The following is an 18,126-nucleotide window of genomic DNA, read 5'->3' as shown; positions in this document are numbered from 1 at the left end:
ACCCATCACTGATGCAACAATGCACAAACTCAAACACTAACATTGCTAGATGAACATACAATCCTTGTTGAGGTCAAGTTAATTAGCAGCAAAAGATATGGGAAGTACTTCTCTTAAAGAGGCATCACTTTGTAGCTGTTCTTTATTCTTAACCACTCAGTAGTAATAGATAGTAATAGATGTAGCAGTAGTGGTGGAATTCTGCAACTAAGAACAATAGGCTACTGCTGCAGCAGCAACCAAATATGAGAAGGATGAAGTGCTTCGATGTCTTAACATTTCCAGCCAGAAGCTGCGATGATGGGCTTCGACTTCCAACCAAGCACAAGGCACCCTTTCTCCTCGGCAATGGTGTATCCCTCAGTAGGCTTAAACTTCGCCAGCCACTGCTTCGCCTGAGCCATCATCTTGATGGGTGCCGGGTGGAATCCGGCGCGGCTCATCCTGCGACGCCACTGATCCACCCGCTCGTGCCTCTCCACCCTCGCCGGCCCCTCGCAGCTCACGATGTTCTTGATCTCCTCCGCGAAGTGGAACTGCTCCACCTTCGCGCGCCTCGTGTCGTACTTGGGCAGCATGGCGTCGAGCGAGTCGAAGATCGCCGAGTAGTAGTGCAGCGCCTCCATGAACCTGCCCAGGAAGAAGGGGCCGTTGTGACTCGAGTCCTGCTCCACCAGGACCAGCACCGCAGGCGACAGCTCGTGGATCACCTGCAGCACCGAGTTGAGCGCCCCTCGGCTCTCCTTGACGACGCAATGCAGCTGCAGGATGCTGTTGACGACGACGACCTCGCCTTGCTCGATCTCGAAGTCGTCGGTCCTCAGGTTCTCCAAGTTGCTCTCCAGGACGAGGAACTCGAGGTGTATGCCCAGGCTCGCGGCGTAGGATTTGAGCTCGTCGCCGATGGACTGCAGATGCTCGACGCGTGTGCCGACGCCGGTGATGCGGAGGCGGCGGGGCGGTGGGCTGCCCCGGCCGGCGAGGCTATCGAGCAGCTGCCGCCACTGGTGGCCATGGGGGAGCCCCTGGGTCATGCCGAGGTCCACTACGTGGACGGAGCTCTCTCCCTCAAGGGCTTCCAATATGGAGGCGTTGGCCACGAAGTGCCCGAACTGGAGGTACGGGCACAGCTCGTAGGCGAGGCGCAGCCCCTCGGCCTTTTTCTCGAGCGCCAGCGGCGGGACGGTGGCGGGGCCGACAATGCCGACGGCGCCGAGCGGCTGCACGAGCGCAAGGCGGTCTGAGAGGCCCTGCACGAAGCAAGACGCCACGCGCTGGAACGAAGTGCCGAGGACCAGCGCGCTGGCTTTGAGCTCGCACAGCAGCGCCGACGCCTGCGCCCGGTCGCGGCATGCCACCGCCTCGGCGCACGAGATGAGCAACTGCACCAGCCTCATGCCATCGCCGCTGCCGTCCTCGAAGACCCCATCGGATTCAGGCGATTCCTCGACCACCTCCAACGCCGAGATCCTCTGCTTGTAGGTGCGGAGCAGATTGCGGAAACGAAGTTTCCGGGCGTAATCCGAGCGATCGTCATCAACATCATCTCCCCCGACGACGGTGATGGCCGCGACGCTGTTGGTGGTCCGCTGCTTCTTCCTTTGCCGAATGAGCTCCAGCGGAGGAGAAAACCACGCTGACGAGGCATGATCCCACGGAAGCAGGTTAAAGCAGACTGGATGCAGATCCATTTTAGCCATGTTCGATAGGCCGAGCTCGGCGCCATTGTCACCCATCCCCTCCTCATTGTAATTCAACTGTTGCAGTTGTTCTTCTTGAGGCTTCAAGTAGCATGCAGGAGACATTGGATATCGCAGCTTAACTCTCTCTCTCTCTCTCTCTCTCTCTCTCAGATCGAACAAATCGCAACACAAGTAAAGCTTATAAATATCTCTCTCTCTCTCTCTCTTTCTCTCTCTCTCTCTCTCTCTCTCTCTCAGATCTAACAAATCGCAACACAAGTAAAGCTTTTAAATATCTCTCTCTCTCTCTCTCTCTCTCTCTCTCTCTCTCTCTCTCTCAGATCTAACAAATCGCAACACAAGTAAAGCTTATAAATCTCTCTCTCTCTCTCTCTCTCAGATCTAACAAATCGCAACACAAGTAAAGCTTATAAATCTCTCTCTCTCTCTCTCTCTCTGAGCTAACAAATCGTAGCACAAGTAAAGCTTTTACTTCTGCTCCTCGATTGACAAACTTCGACGTCAAGACAACAGCAAAACGTCGGTCACTTTATGCATCTACGTATCGAAAGATCTATCGACATGAGTCAAAAGAACATAATTGGGCGACAACGTCAATGGCGTAAGCTACTGCAACACGAATCCCGTACGGTGAGAAGAACCAGCAATCTTAATAGTCGTGCTCCCTTTCGCTGCAGCATTAACTCCAGCAGTAATGGGGAGTACAATATGCTTCACCACTCGTTTTCTCACCATCAGGGAACACTGCTCATCTCTCGCAATAAAAAAGCTTCCTCGAGTTCTGAAGGGAGACAAGAAGCCGGCCATCAACCATAAAGAATCTAATGAAACCATGACAAAACAATTAGGATTCTTGGTCACACCCTTCTTGACATGGTCAGAATCCAACAGGAAGTGATGTGGTATTGACGTTTTTGACACAAGGAAGTGGTTTATTAATCATGCTTGATGTGTAAGCATGATTAATCGTAGCGAAACAGGAAAAGATTATTCCAGGAATACTTGGTTGCTTCAAGGAGTCGATGGTGGAGGAATCCGGATATCCTACACTTTCGTTAGGAACAATGTTGTGTGCGTGTTGTATCCTCACCATTTCGTGTACATTGTTTGAGGGAGAATCTTGCGATTGAAATCTTCCAAAGAGTCGAAATCATAAACAAAGAGTGTGTCGGCATAGCTCGAAGGAATCTGCTCGCCCATCATTCGTTATTACAGACTCGAGAGGTTTCTTGTTCGAGGAGAACGTAATCTCTCAACAAAGCCTGCAGACTACTTATTTGCTCTACGATGTTTGCATGGCTAAGTTTTCCGGTGAGTGATGCTCGTACCCTAACATACATAACTGGCTCGATCATTATAGAAATGTGGATGCTGGATGTGTATCGATACAATTTATGAAGAAAATAACTTCAGAAAATGATATAAGAAAGAATCGAACGTCGTAAAAGATTGTGGTGTTAGATTATGTGACGGATATTGGTCAATAGAAAAGAAATCATAATTCCTTAAGGGATACCCTTGATATTAGAAACTTTCCTAAGAATTTATCGAATACATCTTCTCTCGCTTATAAATAGACAGGATCTAAGTACTAAAGAAGCATCTTATAGATAAATAATGTTAGGGGAAGAAAAGAGTTTTAGATGAACCAACCAATAAATTATTACGGTTATAATTCTTCAAATATTAATATTTGTGATAATGATTCTCAAATGACATACACAATGGGTGAGGTCATAAAATACAATGGGCGAAGTAAAAATTATTGAAATCACCACTATACCATACTAAGAAAGTGTAAGATATAGAGAATTACAAATATGTAAATAAAAAAAAAATAGATAATAGGAATTCAATTTGGTTGGATACTCACTCAATGTTCAAATTTACAAGAATTCAATTTAGAGAATCACAAGAATTAAAAAGTTCAAATTGACAATTTTTTCAAATTGTAGAATGAATATACTAACATAAATGTGTAATCATCACATACTAGTACTAATCCTTTCATTTTAAGACTTATAGATATGGGCAGACTTGTTATTTGATTGGTTTCTAATTATATCTAGAAGCATCAAATTCACCAATGAAAACTTGTTATTTCATTGATTTTTGCTATATTTTATGCACTTCTCTTCGTGCTTCTTTTGTTTTTCATATTTTCTTTACAATTTTCCTATTTAAGCAATACAATTGCTTGATTAGAATTAGTTTCTTAGTTATTTTTGTCCTCTTATTTTAGATTCATATGACATTCACCTCTATATTTGTTTTACATATAATATGAATATATATATATATATATATATATATATATTCATATTATAGTTTGAATATTTGTCCTATTTTGGCTCAAGTAAGTAATCCTACTCTATTTGAAATGTGATATTTTCTAATAATTTAATTAACTTAATAGATGATAAAATTTTGCCCAGTTCTTGAAAAAATAGGTTGATCTGAATTAGGATTAATGCACATTGGTCATTGAGACAATCATGAGAGTCAAGAAAGTTGATCTAAACATCTTCCTTAACTAGGGTCAATTATATTTCTTTTGCATATATGGACTAGTATTTTATATATTTTTTAGGAGACAAGCAAAGAGAAGCTAAGAGAGGGTAAAATACTGAGAAAAGATATACATAAAGATGAAATTAAGATGAAAATTAGCACAAAGAAGAAAAAATATACTAATGTCATATTTTATTTATAATAATGAAAATAAAAATAAATAAAACGAAAAAGAAGAGAGAGAAAGTAAAAAAATGAAGATTACATGAAAATATTACATGAGAGATAATAAAATTAAACCCCAGTCATCTTGTCATATGATAGATAGTCCTCTAATTTATGAAAGAGGGTTAACTTCCTGATTCCATGTGGATCAATTGCATCATAATGATTTGGACTAGTTCTCTTTCTTTTCATGTATATATTCATGAATTTGAAGAATGGCAATGGATGTATGTGAAACTTTGTAGGGCATATCCTTGTTTGGTAAGACCTCAACATCCCTAATCAAAAGGAAAGTGTCCTAAATGTCAAGAACAATGGATTTGTAGTTATCTTCCAAATGTTTTGTCTGTATCAAACACTGCAAATTTATTTAAGGATCATGCCTCTTCATGATGCTTACATATGTCCTATGAGAACTATATGCTAGAAAACATAAATCCATTGTTCAAAACTGTGATGCTTACTTATGTTTGAGAGTGGAAAGAGGTACAAAGAACATTCTTGACTCTTGTTATTGAGAAATGAAAACATGTATGAACTTTTCTAATAGGCCAGCATGAAGCCTTTAGTTGCAATTGGTCACTATAAATTTCCAAGAAAGTATATTTGACATTAAAAAAACTACATTTGACCAAAGCCAAAATCAAATGTAGACTTTATCTAACTCAAAATTATAGGTACAAGATTTCTCTGCCTCAGTCTAATTTGGAAGCTTACTAGAGGAAAAAAATCATATAATTTTTTTATATAATAATATCATAATCTAATTTTTGGAAAAAAAATAAGATACAAATTATTAATCAAAGAACTAAATAAAATGTAGTTTTTGGAGATCATAATAATAATAGAATATAAATATTATAATACAAAGTTACAATTAAAAATAGAAATAACAAAAATAAAAAAGTTACCGTCCTATATATTTTCGATAAAATTAAATACAAAAATTGATCAATAACCAATTTTTAAATAAATAATTCACAATTAGTTTGGTCACTGATTATTAAAATTTGACATTTTAATTCAAAAACATTTTTAATGATAGAAAAGCTCCAAACTAACATGTTATATTTCATAAAGAATTAATACCATAAAATTAACAAAAAAATATTTTCTAAGCCCAAATAGAAATTCACTGTTACCACTTATAAATTTTACTCTTATCTAATTCCATATCAAGTACCCATCCATGCACTCATTTGATTCTACTTACGCTACTACAAATGTGATTGAAATGTATTCTAATCTAACTTGAATAAGTCGAATAAATATAAATATCTGAAAAAACTTGATCATGTGTCATATACAAAAGACAACAAATAAGTATTTTTTGAACTTGATGAGCTATTCATATATCCAAATTAATTCTTCAAATATTGATTTTTTTTTTTGTATGTATCTTTATATATTTATTTTCAAAGAATACATATTATATTGGTGGCGTTGGGTGGCTAAGGTGGAGTAGAGATGGGAATCATCATCATCATGTTCATGCACTGTGTAAGATTGGAGCTCCATCGTTTTCCCATGGCATGTTTCGTAGGACGTCATCCATGTGGAGTCATTGGAATCATGCATGACCATGAGGAATTGTCACCATCATGTCCATAAGCTTCAGAAAACATTAATTAAGAGCACTTCAATTGTGATTGTTTGTTTTTTGGGTGGGTGAGTGAGGAGGACTCTCTTCCACCGTAAAGAATTGAAACCAGTAATTAATGTTCCATCTATCATCGTTGGTGTCCGTATTCCTATGTGGAGAGGATTGGAATCATCACACTCCATCTTCTTAGCCTAAAGTGGAGAGAGGATTCTCTCATCCATCCATGATGTGTTCATAAGGGATACCACAAATAACCTTAAGAGTAGGACAGATAACCGAGCAATAATGTGTAGGCAACCACAAATTTCGAAGAACTCTTAGCTCTGCCACTACAAATAACAAAGCATTTTATCGCAGGATTGCAAGTCCAAACTTGTCTATTGGATATTATTTTTCTATCATGGAAATGACTCTTAAGTTTGATACGAAGGAGTTACATTAAGTTTATTTTTTTATTTAATTTATATTATTATAGACGATTTACTAGCCGAAATAATCGTTCGAACAACATCCCAACTCATAGGTTACTCGAAGCTATTCACTTACTTAGCTTTATGTTATACGAGAGATTCCAAAATGCTATGATGATCCGACTATTTTGTTGATAATTTTTTTTTGTTTTATTAGGGACATCATCAATTTTTTCCTTAAAAAAATAAAAAAAGAGAAAGACTTGATTATAATGTTAATTTAATGACTATTTTTTAATGAAATTATTATTAGATTGAATGGTTTAAGAACGAGTAAGTGGAAAGTAATTGGGATGGTATCCTCTCCACGCTCGTGGCTCTATAAAGAAGCATCGTGTGACTTCGATCCATGGCGTACGAGGTTAGAGGCTCATGGAGAAGAAGCGGCAGGAGGCGGAGGCGGAAGCGAAGCCAGCAGCGGCGAGGCTGCAATGCAACAAGGGGAAGGCTTGCAGATTCAAGAGGAGCTGCTTCAGCAAGGAGGAGGACGCCATCTCCTCCGCCATCCTCCTCTTAGCTTGTGTCGTTTGTGCTCCTCGCTTCCACGTAGCATCCACCCCCTCCCGTTAGCCTCTCTCTTCAGACAACTCCATGTCTTGGAGTAGCTACGTATATCAAGCACCTGAATGTACAGTATCCGAGACTATTGTGTGAGAATCCAAAATGAGAAGAGAAACCTGCTTCTTTCTGATCTGAAGACCGCACTGTTTTGCTATGAAATGGCTGTGGTGGATTCAGCGTCCTGAGCAGCGAATCTATTGTTTCTCTGATCATTTCAATCTAACACTTCAACAGAATAAAAGATGATCCAACTCCTTTCTCCGCAATTCCAATGCCCTTAGATATCCTCTCTCCGAGCGTAATCTTGATGGTTTCTGTTGGTCCTGAAAAATTCGTATCACGAATATAACTCCAGTAGGCCAGCCGGAAAGCGTATGACGTTGAAGGACTTCGTCCCGGCCGGAGGTGGCAGAAACGTCAGCGTTGAAGAAGCTGATGACAAAGAGAAAGCCAAGGTTTATAATAAGGGTAAGGGAAAGGTGGTGGGTGTCTCGAGAAGGTAGCCTGCCGTTCCGGGACGACGTGCGCGCTCTAGTGGAGTTCTCGTCGGAGGCAGAAGAGGGGTGGAGGTTCGCACATTTCAGACAAAGAATGGAGCAGCTCAGTTCTACTCATCCACCTCCGATGGAGACACGAATCTGCGTTTTGATGCATTACGTTACATGAAATCCACTCCAAAGAGGGGTTGACTTTTCTCCCTCCATGTTTTCTGCGTTGACTAACACATTTTGTATCAATTTCTGTTGCATTCAACATGCAAATTGTAGCATTACATGAGATCAATACAAATGCTGTGCTGTGAGATGTTGCCATTCAACACATTCATACATGATGGCAATGAATAAATCCATGAATAAACTATGAAATATAATTACGAGTATGCTCATACATTTTCTCATACAGTTAAGAAAATCTTATCTACTATCAATATAAATCCATCCATTTCAATATCAAGCCACTCAAAAACTTCGAGTTGATATATTCTTAGTGACTTCCGACATTTTTCCATTAAGAACTACAAACAACTCTCGTAATCTTTTTAATACTGATCTTTGGTTTCCTTATTTTCTTTTGTTTGATCCATCGAAAATTAACTTGGAAAATACTAATTCAGAAAGTGCGTATTAATCCATACATATAATATTTGTAGTATCAATGGATTTTAGTAGAAAAAATATTTAAAAATATGCACATTAAACAAAACTCTCTCTCTCTCTCTCTCTCTCTCTCTCTCTCTCTCTCTCTCTAACTATTTATTTTCTTTTCTTCAAAACAAACATTGCGGTATTTTTGTAGACCTCTCAGTTAAGAAGGGGATGTGGCATCCCTTTACTATGGTTAACCATGCTCTTGTTATATAAAAGTTGATATGATATTTCTTAATCTTATCATACAAAATGGATTTGATATTCTCTAATTTTTGTGATGTAATATCCCTTGATTTGTATACATCCTAAAATTCCTTGGGTTTTCAATTTTTCCATAAAGGTTTCTTCTTTTTGTCCTTTAGCCTCAAAAGTATGACATCCAATCTTGCATTGATGGGAGCACAAAGTGAATTAAATCAGTCATAATATTTTTATATAGGTTTTCAGTATTTATTTTAAGATGACACCCTACTCACAAATATAAAGATTAAGTTTTTTACATTCGATAAGTTAATTTATATTATATTTTGAGTCATTATTCATCGATTACAGTGTTTTTCTAGGTTTATATAAAAGTTTTTTGAGTCTTTTTTTTTTCATGTTTTTGTTTCTAATTCCAAAACTCTAAAATATTTTATGAAACTATAATAAACATAACAATATTAATAATTATTGTTTGTGAAATTTTGAATTAATTAAATTGATTACAATATCTTTAGTTCAATAATAAAAAATATTATGCTAATTATATATTATCTTTTATAATTAATTATCTTTAATATTCTAATTCTTCTACCTTCAAAAGTTATATTGAGATCCAATAAAATCTCTCTCTTGATTTTAGCTCTGTGAAATTAATTTTTAGATTTTAATGTTTCACATTCGTAAGTATAGATATCTCAATATCACTTTTGAAAGTGTAAGGATAGTTAATTACAGAAGATAATTTATAATTAGTTTAAAAATATTACAGGAGCTAATTCGATTTATAAATTGTTGAAATATACGATATAACCGATTCAATTTTAAATCACCCAATCCGTTAATTGGTACAATCTACTTGGGTTTCAGTGGTCAACTAAAAAGAACAAATATGTCATCACCCAAACCATTCACATACACGCCATCATTTTGCATTCACATTTACGGTATACAACAATTTCATGACTTGAATTTGTATAATTATCATCATTCGATCACTAGTTTAGATTCTGATTCTTACCTATTATTTTACTTCAAGATCGTCGTCATGTCATCAGTGTCATGTGATAGCTACATCAACAATGAACTTGTTCCAAGTTTCGGACAAAAGACCAACTGTCCTTGTTGAAATCATCACCGGGTTTACCAATCTAATCCTGTTCTATGTTGACCTTCCCCTCAATGAATGGATGGATTGCCGATGTTCTAATCCCATCACTATATATAGTATTTGGCCGGCGGCATCCCCCAACCCAATGTAAAATAGTCCGAAACATAGTGTGCTGCCGGCTCTATTTTCAAATCATGCTTCGATTCATCAGCAAATTAATTGTATGTTGTGAAGGTGTTTTTTAATATACTCATACAAATATTAAGATCAGATTTTATATTAAACACTTTTGTCTATACTTATATGTTTTCATCATCATAGTGAACTAGAATTGGATATTTATATTTATATTTTATTTTTATTTTTTTACAAAGTTAATTGACGAAGGCGCCGTTCGATCTCGACACCATACTATTTTGATATCTTCAAAATTATAAGAACATCAATCTATGATAAATCATTCTAACATATTATCATCAAACTAATATTTTTGGTGCGAATGAATAGTTATCATTTTTTTCTGTCTAAATCTAAAAGGTATTTTTCTGTGAAAAATCTAAAAAATATATATTTTTTTTTTCCCTAGCAATCGCCGTATATTCCAATGAATGAACATGAAGTCCACATCTCAGTCTTTCTTATATTGATACTGTTATGCGATCTTTGCTTCATTCCATCGTCCCACTCTTCCTTCTCCACCATACTGAGTTCATCTGAGGTTTAGCCATGGATACAGAACCTCTTTCACTCCCCGACGCCCATGGCAGCAGCTACAACAACAACAAGGTATATATGTAGGATTGGATAACCTTTCTCCTATGTTACCTATGCCTCATCTTCTTCTTTCTTCCTTCACAGAGAATAGAATGAATGTGTCATGATCCAAGCATTCTTGCCGAACTGCTTCCTTTATAATTTATCATCTTTGATAACACGCAGACAGCGCAGGAGAAATCTATTGATGATTGGCTCCCGATCACATCATCAAGGAATGCCAAGTGGTGGTACTCAGCCTTCCACAATGTGACGGCCATGGTTGGAGCTGGTGTTCTTAGCTTACCGTATGCCATGTCTGAACTCGGATGGTAACTTCTAAATTGGAATCTTCGTAAGGAATCTAAATATTCTATTAACTTAGATAATTTTATTTTGATTGATTTATTTTTGCATCTCTCTTCTAATAGAATCTAAACATTCTATTAACCTTTTCCGTCATTGTCTAACATATGCACATATTCTCTTGAAATAAATAGGGCTCCGGGAATTGTAGTGCTCGTGGTGTCATGGATCATCACACTGTACACTCTGTGGCAGATGGTGGAGATGCATGAAATGGTGCCCGGGAAACGCTTCGACCGCTACCACGAGCTCGGCCAGCATGCCTTCGGCGACAAGCTCGGCCTGTGGATCGTGGTGCCGCAGCAGCTGGTGGTGGAGGTCGGCGTCGACATCGTCTACATGGTCACCGGCGGCAAATCCCTCAAGAAGTTCCACGAACTCGTCTGCCCCGACTGCAAACCCATCAAGCAGACCTACTTCATCATCATCTTCGCCTCCGTCCACTTGGTCCTCTCCCAGCTCCCCAACTTCAACTCCATCTCCGGTGTCTCCTTGGCCGCAGCCGTCATGTCCCTCAGGTCCTTCGCCTGCACCGCGCCGCGGGCTACCGTCAGGTCCTTCTTCTTCTTTGGCTGATCGTTTATGTCGATCGTCTCCAGCTACTCCACCATCGCCTGGGGAGCTTCGGCGGACAAGGGGAAGCAGGCGGACGTGGAGTACGGCTACAGGGCTTCGAGCACGGCGGGGACCGTCTTCAACTTCTTGAGCGCGCTGGGGAACGTCGCCTTCGCCTACGCGGGGCACAACGTGGTGTTGGAGATCCAAGCCACCATCCCTTCCACGCCGGAGAAGCCGTCGAAGAAGCCGATGTGGAAGGGCGTCATCGTCGCCTACATCGTGGTGGCTCTCTGCTACTTCCCGGTGGCTTTGGTTGGGTACTGGGCGTTCGGCAACGCTGTGAAGGACAACATCCTTATCACCCTGAATAAGCCCCGATGGTTGATCGCCATGGCCAACATGTTCGTCGTCGTTCACGTCATTGGAAGCTATCAGGTACGAAGCTTTTTTTTGCACTCCGTTCCTAGAAATATTCACACATTTAAGCTGCATAAATTACGTTGTGATAACTAATTTAAATTTGATGGAGACATATATTGAATCCTATCCTAACCATGTAAGCTTTTGGAATTTATGATCGCCCAAGTGAATCTATCATCCATGCAGATCTATGCCATGCCGGTCTTTGATATGATGGAGACAGTGCTCGTCAAGAAACTTCATTTCCCACCCGGCCTAACACTTCGTTTGATTGCACGAACAGTTTACGTTGGTAATTCATATTCTTCGACTCACATTTCCTCTGCTCTTTAGGCACAAAAAAACCCATTTCTAATTCTGTTCTTTTGCGTGATTTCATATGCAGCATTCACAATGTTCATTGCCATAACCTTCCCCTTCTTTGGAGGACTACTCGGATTCTTCGGAGGCTTCGCATTCGCCCCCACCACGTACTTTGTGAGCATTCCATTCCTCTCCTCTCCTTCTCGGACTATAAACATCGATGTCTTCTTCTCTATTATAAATGGGTTTGAATCCTTCACAGCTTCCTTGCACCATCTGGCTTGCCATCTACAAGCCAAGAAGGTTTAGCTTCTCTTGGATCACAAACTGGGTAATAATCAAACACAACTCACCTACTTCATCTCTTCTCTTCATAATCTCATGAATTCCCACCCCCTTCCTTTCAGATCTGCATCATCCTGGGGATTATGTTGATGATTTTGTCTCCTATTGGTGGACTGAGGCAGATCATTCTCGAGGCCCGGGACTACAGTTTCTATTCATAGACTGCTATATATGAAGTTAGAATATAAATGGAACATCAGAAACAGTATACATCCTATATCATAGAAATAAATAATGGAGCTTCTCAGAAGTCTATCAACTCTTTGTTTGCTTTAGTATTATCAAATGCGATGAACCATCATCAATCTTTAGCTTATGCATAAACTGATTGTGTGTAAATAATTTCTTAGGTGTTTTTTCTTTTTCTTTTTATGGATGGTCCGACACAGGCATAGTCATCTGTCACCAAGAAACATATGCTATGAGTCACCGGTGATTCTACTGCGGTTACCCGGATCCACGTCGACAAATCATCCACAATAGCTTTTGGGGTCAGATCAGCAAGCTCCCATATCGGGCATGAACCAAGTCTGGTCGTCCCCAACGTCACATTCGAAGATGGCCTTTGAGCATAACAAAGAACTATATAATTGATAGCCACACGAGACACCAAAAGTTCTTCAACACGCACAATGACAATTCTACCATATTTTCATGTCTTTTTATCCCGTGTCAAAGCCTTGTAGTCCCAACTTTGTCCACATAAGTTGAGTTGCCTTAGTCCCTTCGTCAATTGCTTCATCAAGATAAGGTACATGTGCCTCGAAGTTTCCTTCAACTTTAACACCATGCAAAATGAGTTTGCTCTATTAGAACGAGAGACCCATGGAACAATATGATCTCGCTCTTGTTTCTGCAAAAGTTCATGTTTTTTACCTCTATCCAGGAAAAGCTTCGAACTTCTACTCTATGTTTCATCTTCTATGTTGACTCCTTTCATGCGACTTAGGCACTTCACCAAGTTCCGCCTATGTTGCTTTGCTACTCTGTTGGTATTGAGTTGATGGTGACCCTCGCACCTACCATTTCATGAGTCAGCCCTCCATTGAATCCGATCTTCACATCGACTTTAAGTGTATCTTCATTCAGTATTACCTTGAATTACTCCCCCACTTGATCTCGCAACACGTCCACTAACACATCACCTCATACGAGATTATGCAACGATTCTTTATTGCTAGCTCGATTTATTGAGCTTTATTGGGCTATTGTCTTGAGGTACACTTTATCAACATATGTGGTTCGTTACAGATGGTTCTCCCTCTAAAAAATTAAGACTTGTCTCTCTTGGATATTTGTCGAATTGGAGTAACTTTTCTTCTTGTATCCTCTCTAAAAGTTTCAAAGACCACCATCTGCTTGGACTACTCCACCTAGCTGAATAAATTATGCACTGTTTCGCCCTCGTAAACACGCTTGCTAAATTATAACTCTTCGCTAATACAACTCCCGTCATATCCCTCAAGGCCTAGTAACATGTTGAATTTGCTATACACTTTAGCCTCATACGGATATATCCTTCCCATGCAGAAAATAAAGTTTTAATGCTCCATGAAATCAAGTTTTGATCACCTTAGTTAAGATGACCACGGACGGTCCATTGTCCGCATATAAGCCTTTACATAAGTACTGAATTCTTCGAGTTAGTAATTTCCCTCACTTTTATGAGCTTTGCACAACTCTTTCGAACGTCAAGTAACACATCCCTCCTTGCATGGTCTCATCCTCTGCCAAACGCTCTGTTTACCTTGAGCACCGTCAAGTTTGGTTGTCAACATTAAACTATAGCTCGAACTTAGCCATCACAACCATTATGCGCTATGCATTCTTTCCAACTCACTTGTCTTTGTGGTGCCTCTCACGCGAAGATTTGATCATTCATCTAATGTCAATCTCGGATATCCACTCTTCTAAGTGACTCCTTTCTCTACGTCTCTATGCTCATTTTCTTCAAAAAATCATACATGCTGGCTACCCTCAAAGCAGTCCTGTTAGCTCCTCCATATTTGTATGTCAAGTGTTTCTATGTGTGCTTGTCCCGCTCCGATACCATCTATCATGGACTTAGCTGGTTTTGTCTAAGTCGTATGACACCCTTGTGTGTCCATCCGCAAAAGGGTCAATCTCCCTGAAACCTCTTATGGTTCCTTAAGAACATACAAAAGAGAAGACAGGTTAAAGAAAGTGTTTAACTCGAGATCAAATAAGCAGTCATTTCAGCAAACACTTGATAGGCAATGCAAATAAAAAATATAGAATTCGAAGGCTCTGAACAATTGCATGGCAAAAGGTCTAAGATAGTACGTCATAGCCAAAAATCCCCATAAGTGCCTATGACACTACTATGAATCAAAACAACGAACTAGCCCTAAACACTACCCCAAAAGCCCATCTAACCATGTGCCACCCGGATAGCTCCTGGATGCTATGCTGGTTGACACTCTGCACCACACTACAGAGCTAGAAAACCCCCAAACCATCGAATCTAGTTATTCGCTAAATTGCACGAACAGCTTATGTTAGTAATGTCTGCTTGATTTTGGCCATATCAGTATTTCTATTTTATTTGTATACTAATATCTGCTAACTGTTTTTCAGCATTTACAATGTTCATTGCTATAACCTTTCCCTTCTTCAGTGCACTACTTCGGATTTTTTTTGGCAGGTTTTGCTTTTGCCCCAACAACATTGCGAGCTCAATTAACTCATGAACAATTCTTTTTCTTTTTTCATTCAGCAGACGATTGTCTCTGACTAATCATTGAAAGCATTCATGAACCCAACTAATTGCATTTGAGTGCTGTGCAAAATTCACCAAATGGATCTCATGAATTATTATGCAGCTTCCTTGCATAACGTGGCTTTCCATGTACAATCCAAGAAGGTTCGGCATGCCTTGGATGATTAATTGGGTAAGTGAGTTCCCTTATCTATTGCATCTGAAGCGCATTTTATAAAACTATGCTGATCTTTTTGCACTCTTCAGATCTGCATCATACTTGGAGTAACACTGATGATTTTGGCTCAAATTGGCGGATTAAGGAAACTCATTATTCAAGCCAAGACTTACCAATTTTACTCATGATTTACTGGTTCAAATAAAAGTAGAAAATTGAAGTTTTAGAGTCACAAGAGTGACTGATGACCATTGACCACAACAAATAGTCCAAGACAAAACTGTGCCTGCTTGGTGCAAAAGTGCCTCACGTTTGATGCATAGTTCCTTAATTTGATACTTTAAAGAAATTATATATATAAATAGATTGGAGAAGGTCTCATCAATCTGTCCCTTAGTTTTTTCTGTGGAAAAAACTGCTAACTCATGTTTATTTGTGTCATAGTTTGACACAATTTTTTGCTCGTCTGTCGAACTATCAATTGACGTACTATCTTGGATATTTTCTTAAAAGTAATGCCTTCTCAGGAAGGATGGAAGACTTATTGCACAATGAGGCTTTGGAGCAGAAGATAGAGGTTCCATGGCCAATAAATAAAAGAAATCAGAAAAATAGTTCCATCTCTAATGATTTTGTGGCATTGAACATGACTTTTGTGTTTCTTCTCAGTAATTATTGCTAAAACTTAAGACTTCCGAAACTGCAGATCTTTCGGTAGATTATTAGTATTTTTCCTGGTTTTTTTATCTGAGATTAAAATGCTCCAAAAGTTTCAGCCATGTATCTATCTTCTGAAATTAATGTTCATCACACCAGGTACAAGTCTGTACTAAAAGTCACTTCTTGTATCTCATTTGCCTAACATCTCATATCTGTTTTTATGGTTGTCTGTATGTGAACTAGTTCTATTCCATCTCAGTTATTCTCTTCGTAGACATATTTTTGTATTTAATTATGATCACCTCCATTTGTTATACCTTGTCATCGATAAAAATTTCATCTTCTGCATATCCATTTTCATCGATTTCCTTCCCCTTTGGTCAAACCTCTGACATTGGCTCAACATTTATATATCTCATGGGTGTGGTAGACCTTAAAAAATGATAATTGTGAAAGCTATAACTTCTTCCTCCTCATCCTACAGAATGTTAACTAATATGGTGCCACCATCATGTCATCTTTGTGCTATGGGTTTGTGCAGTTTCAATTTTATCCAAATTTAGATGGAAATATAATAAATCGATCTGGGAGCTCTATTTTCCGTCAAAACGAAACCATTTTATCATACAAAACAGACCATTGTATCACATGAAACAAAAGTCTGCATTTTTGGTTCGGTTTCTAATGCAGTTTCAAGTTTCTTATAGTCCTGTTGGTGCTATTTTAAAAGGTTCAGCTGTTCAATTTCTCTAGCATTGATCAGTACTAAATATATGAAACATCAGGATGTCATTTAACAGTCAATATATAGGGTAAATGCAATACAACTACTAAAACAATAATTAAAAAACAAATAAAGGTAAGTAATTTTTGGATATGGCATTTGAAAAATAGGATGGAAATGTTCAAATAATATAGCCTGAGTCAAATTACCTCCACGATTTCCATCGAGAACATATCAACCTGACTGCAACTTCAGTGAGCTACTGGGTTGGATATCCCCGATCTCCGACCTGTGCACAGCAATCTCATGAACAAACTAATGTAGCATAACATCCAAGCATTACATGTATTATATATTCCACTCAAAATGGAAGGGTTCATGTCGCACATTATATGAAACATAGGTGGCATTGCATCTTTTCGTCCAGAAAAATCATCCAAGTATTCAAGATCATGTTATAGAAGTCACATTCCTATTTGGGGGGGGTGAGTGCCTTCACCAACGATTAGAATAGCCAATGACATAAACAAATCACAGAGCATTGAGATGAAGAACCTTGCAGAACCCGTCAAAAAGCAAGATTTTACCTTGGTTCGTTGATTGCATGGCCAAGTCTCAGAAAGAGTTCGTCTTTCCCTGGATGCGGTTCAGAAATATCAGATGTGACGATTTCCATTCATTTCCCCCTTCTTTCTGGATTCACCGATCATGTTGTTCTTAGCACATCAGAAAGGCTCTGTTCGGCGCCTCGACAATCTAAAATCGAGAAACAAGAACGAAAAGAAGAGGAACAAATCAAAAGTACCTCATAGAACAGAGAGGCGAAGTGATCGAGCTCGAACGCGAGCAGCCAGATCTTGAGCAAACATGGGAGAAGTGCTGATCGCTCGGAGGAGTCGAGTATGTATAGGTTTGGGAAGTGGGCCCGATATCTATCATATGCAGCTTTGAGGATTACAGACGCGCAGCTCGGTGACGGTGTTACTGAGGCATACGTATGTTAGCATATTCCAGCATACGTATGTAGATTTTTTTTGTTTTATGAGATTTAGAAATCCCTTTCCTTTTTTTTCTTTTGCTGAAAACCTTATCCAATGTATTTTTTAAGATATCAATTAGCTAAACCTAACCAGTGAACAATTCCACTTATCGAGATCAACTAGAAACTAGAGTTGGATAGATTGCGATCATACATAGACTTGATGTTTTGAATTCCACGTTCCAAATTCTATCCTCTAAACATCAGATATGCATCCGATTTCAAATCACAAAAAAAAAAAAAAAATGCAACCTTTATATTCTCCACATATTATTTCATGTGTTTGAGATACAACCAGACAGAATCCAATAAATATCAAATCAGTTTCCTCGGCTTTTTTTCCCATCAGCACATGCATGTAGATATGTTGCCCAGTCCTGTCATCACAAAAACAGTCTAGCTTTAAGCTGCTTTGCCAATTTATATGAAATCCTCGACTCCCACCAAAACAACAACCTTCCACAATCATCATTTCTATTTTTAACATAATCAAATAGTTTTCCGACAGAAAGAAAGCAACAGCATGCA

At 38.9% G+C, this 18,126-nt stretch overlaps 2 protein-coding genes and 1 long non-coding RNA gene across 3 annotated transcripts; 1 reads left to right on the top strand and 2 right to left on the bottom strand.

The window, feature by feature from the left end:
- Positions 1-199: 199 nt before the first annotated feature.
- On the bottom strand, positions 200-1,833 carry LOC103994399 (GRAS family protein RAD1-like). Its single transcript, XM_009414720.3, has one exon. It carries the CDS (start codon positions 1,803-1,805, stop codon positions 273-275), a length of 1,533 nt encoding a protein of 510 aa, XP_009412995.2. The 5' UTR covers positions 1,806-1,833; the 3' UTR covers positions 200-272.
- An 8,653-nt stretch (positions 1,834-10,486) lies between these two features.
- Positions 10,487-12,607, top strand: LOC135588889 (lysine histidine transporter 1-like). The gene is made up of 7 exons (XM_065081233.1): positions 10,487-10,618; positions 10,787-11,170; positions 11,252-11,645; positions 11,817-11,922; positions 12,016-12,107; positions 12,196-12,264; positions 12,341-12,607. Exons 1-7 carry the CDS (start codon positions 10,566-10,568, stop codon positions 12,437-12,439), a joined length of 1,197 nt encoding a protein of 398 aa, XP_064937305.1. The 5' UTR covers positions 10,487-10,565; the 3' UTR covers positions 12,440-12,607.
- Positions 11,537-17,241, bottom strand: LOC135588890 (uncharacterized). Its single transcript, XR_010476512.1, has 3 exons — positions 17,147-17,241; positions 16,769-16,848; positions 11,537-11,673 (listed from the first exon to the last, which is right to left on the bottom strand). It is a non-coding gene; the product is annotated as an uncharacterized LOC135588890 (long non-coding RNA).
- Positions 17,242-18,126: the final 885 nt, after the last annotated feature.

Source organism: Musa acuminata, chromosome BXJ1-8, assembly GCF_036884655.1.
Source record: "Musa acuminata AAA Group cultivar baxijiao chromosome BXJ1-8, Cavendish_Baxijiao_AAA, whole genome shotgun sequence".
NCBI lineage: Eukaryota > Viridiplantae > Streptophyta > Magnoliopsida > Zingiberales > Musaceae > Musa > Musa acuminata.
The sequence above is the reverse complement of the archived record's forward strand: the minus strand, read 5'-3'. Positions and strand labels throughout refer to the sequence as shown.

What these genes read in the sequence shown, in the direction of transcription:
- LOC135588889 (XM_065081233.1), top strand. Translation starts at nt 10,566, where the DNA reads ATGGTTGGAGCTGGTGTTCTTAGCTTACCGTATGCCATGTCTGAACTC. An exon ending in GCAGCCGTCATGTCCCTCAG is followed by an intron (nt 11,171 to 11,251) that starts GTCCTTCGCCTG and finishes GATCGTCTCCAG; the next exon opens with CTACTCCACCATCGCCTGGG. An exon ending in TGCACGAACAGTTTACGTTG is followed by an intron (nt 11,923 to 12,015) that starts GTAATTCATATT and finishes TTTCATATGCAG; the next exon opens with CATTCACAATGTTCATTGCC.
- LOC103994399 (XM_009414720.3), bottom strand. Translation starts at nt 1,805, where the DNA reads ATGTCTCCTGCATGCTACTTGAAGCCTCAAGAAGAACAACTGCAACAG.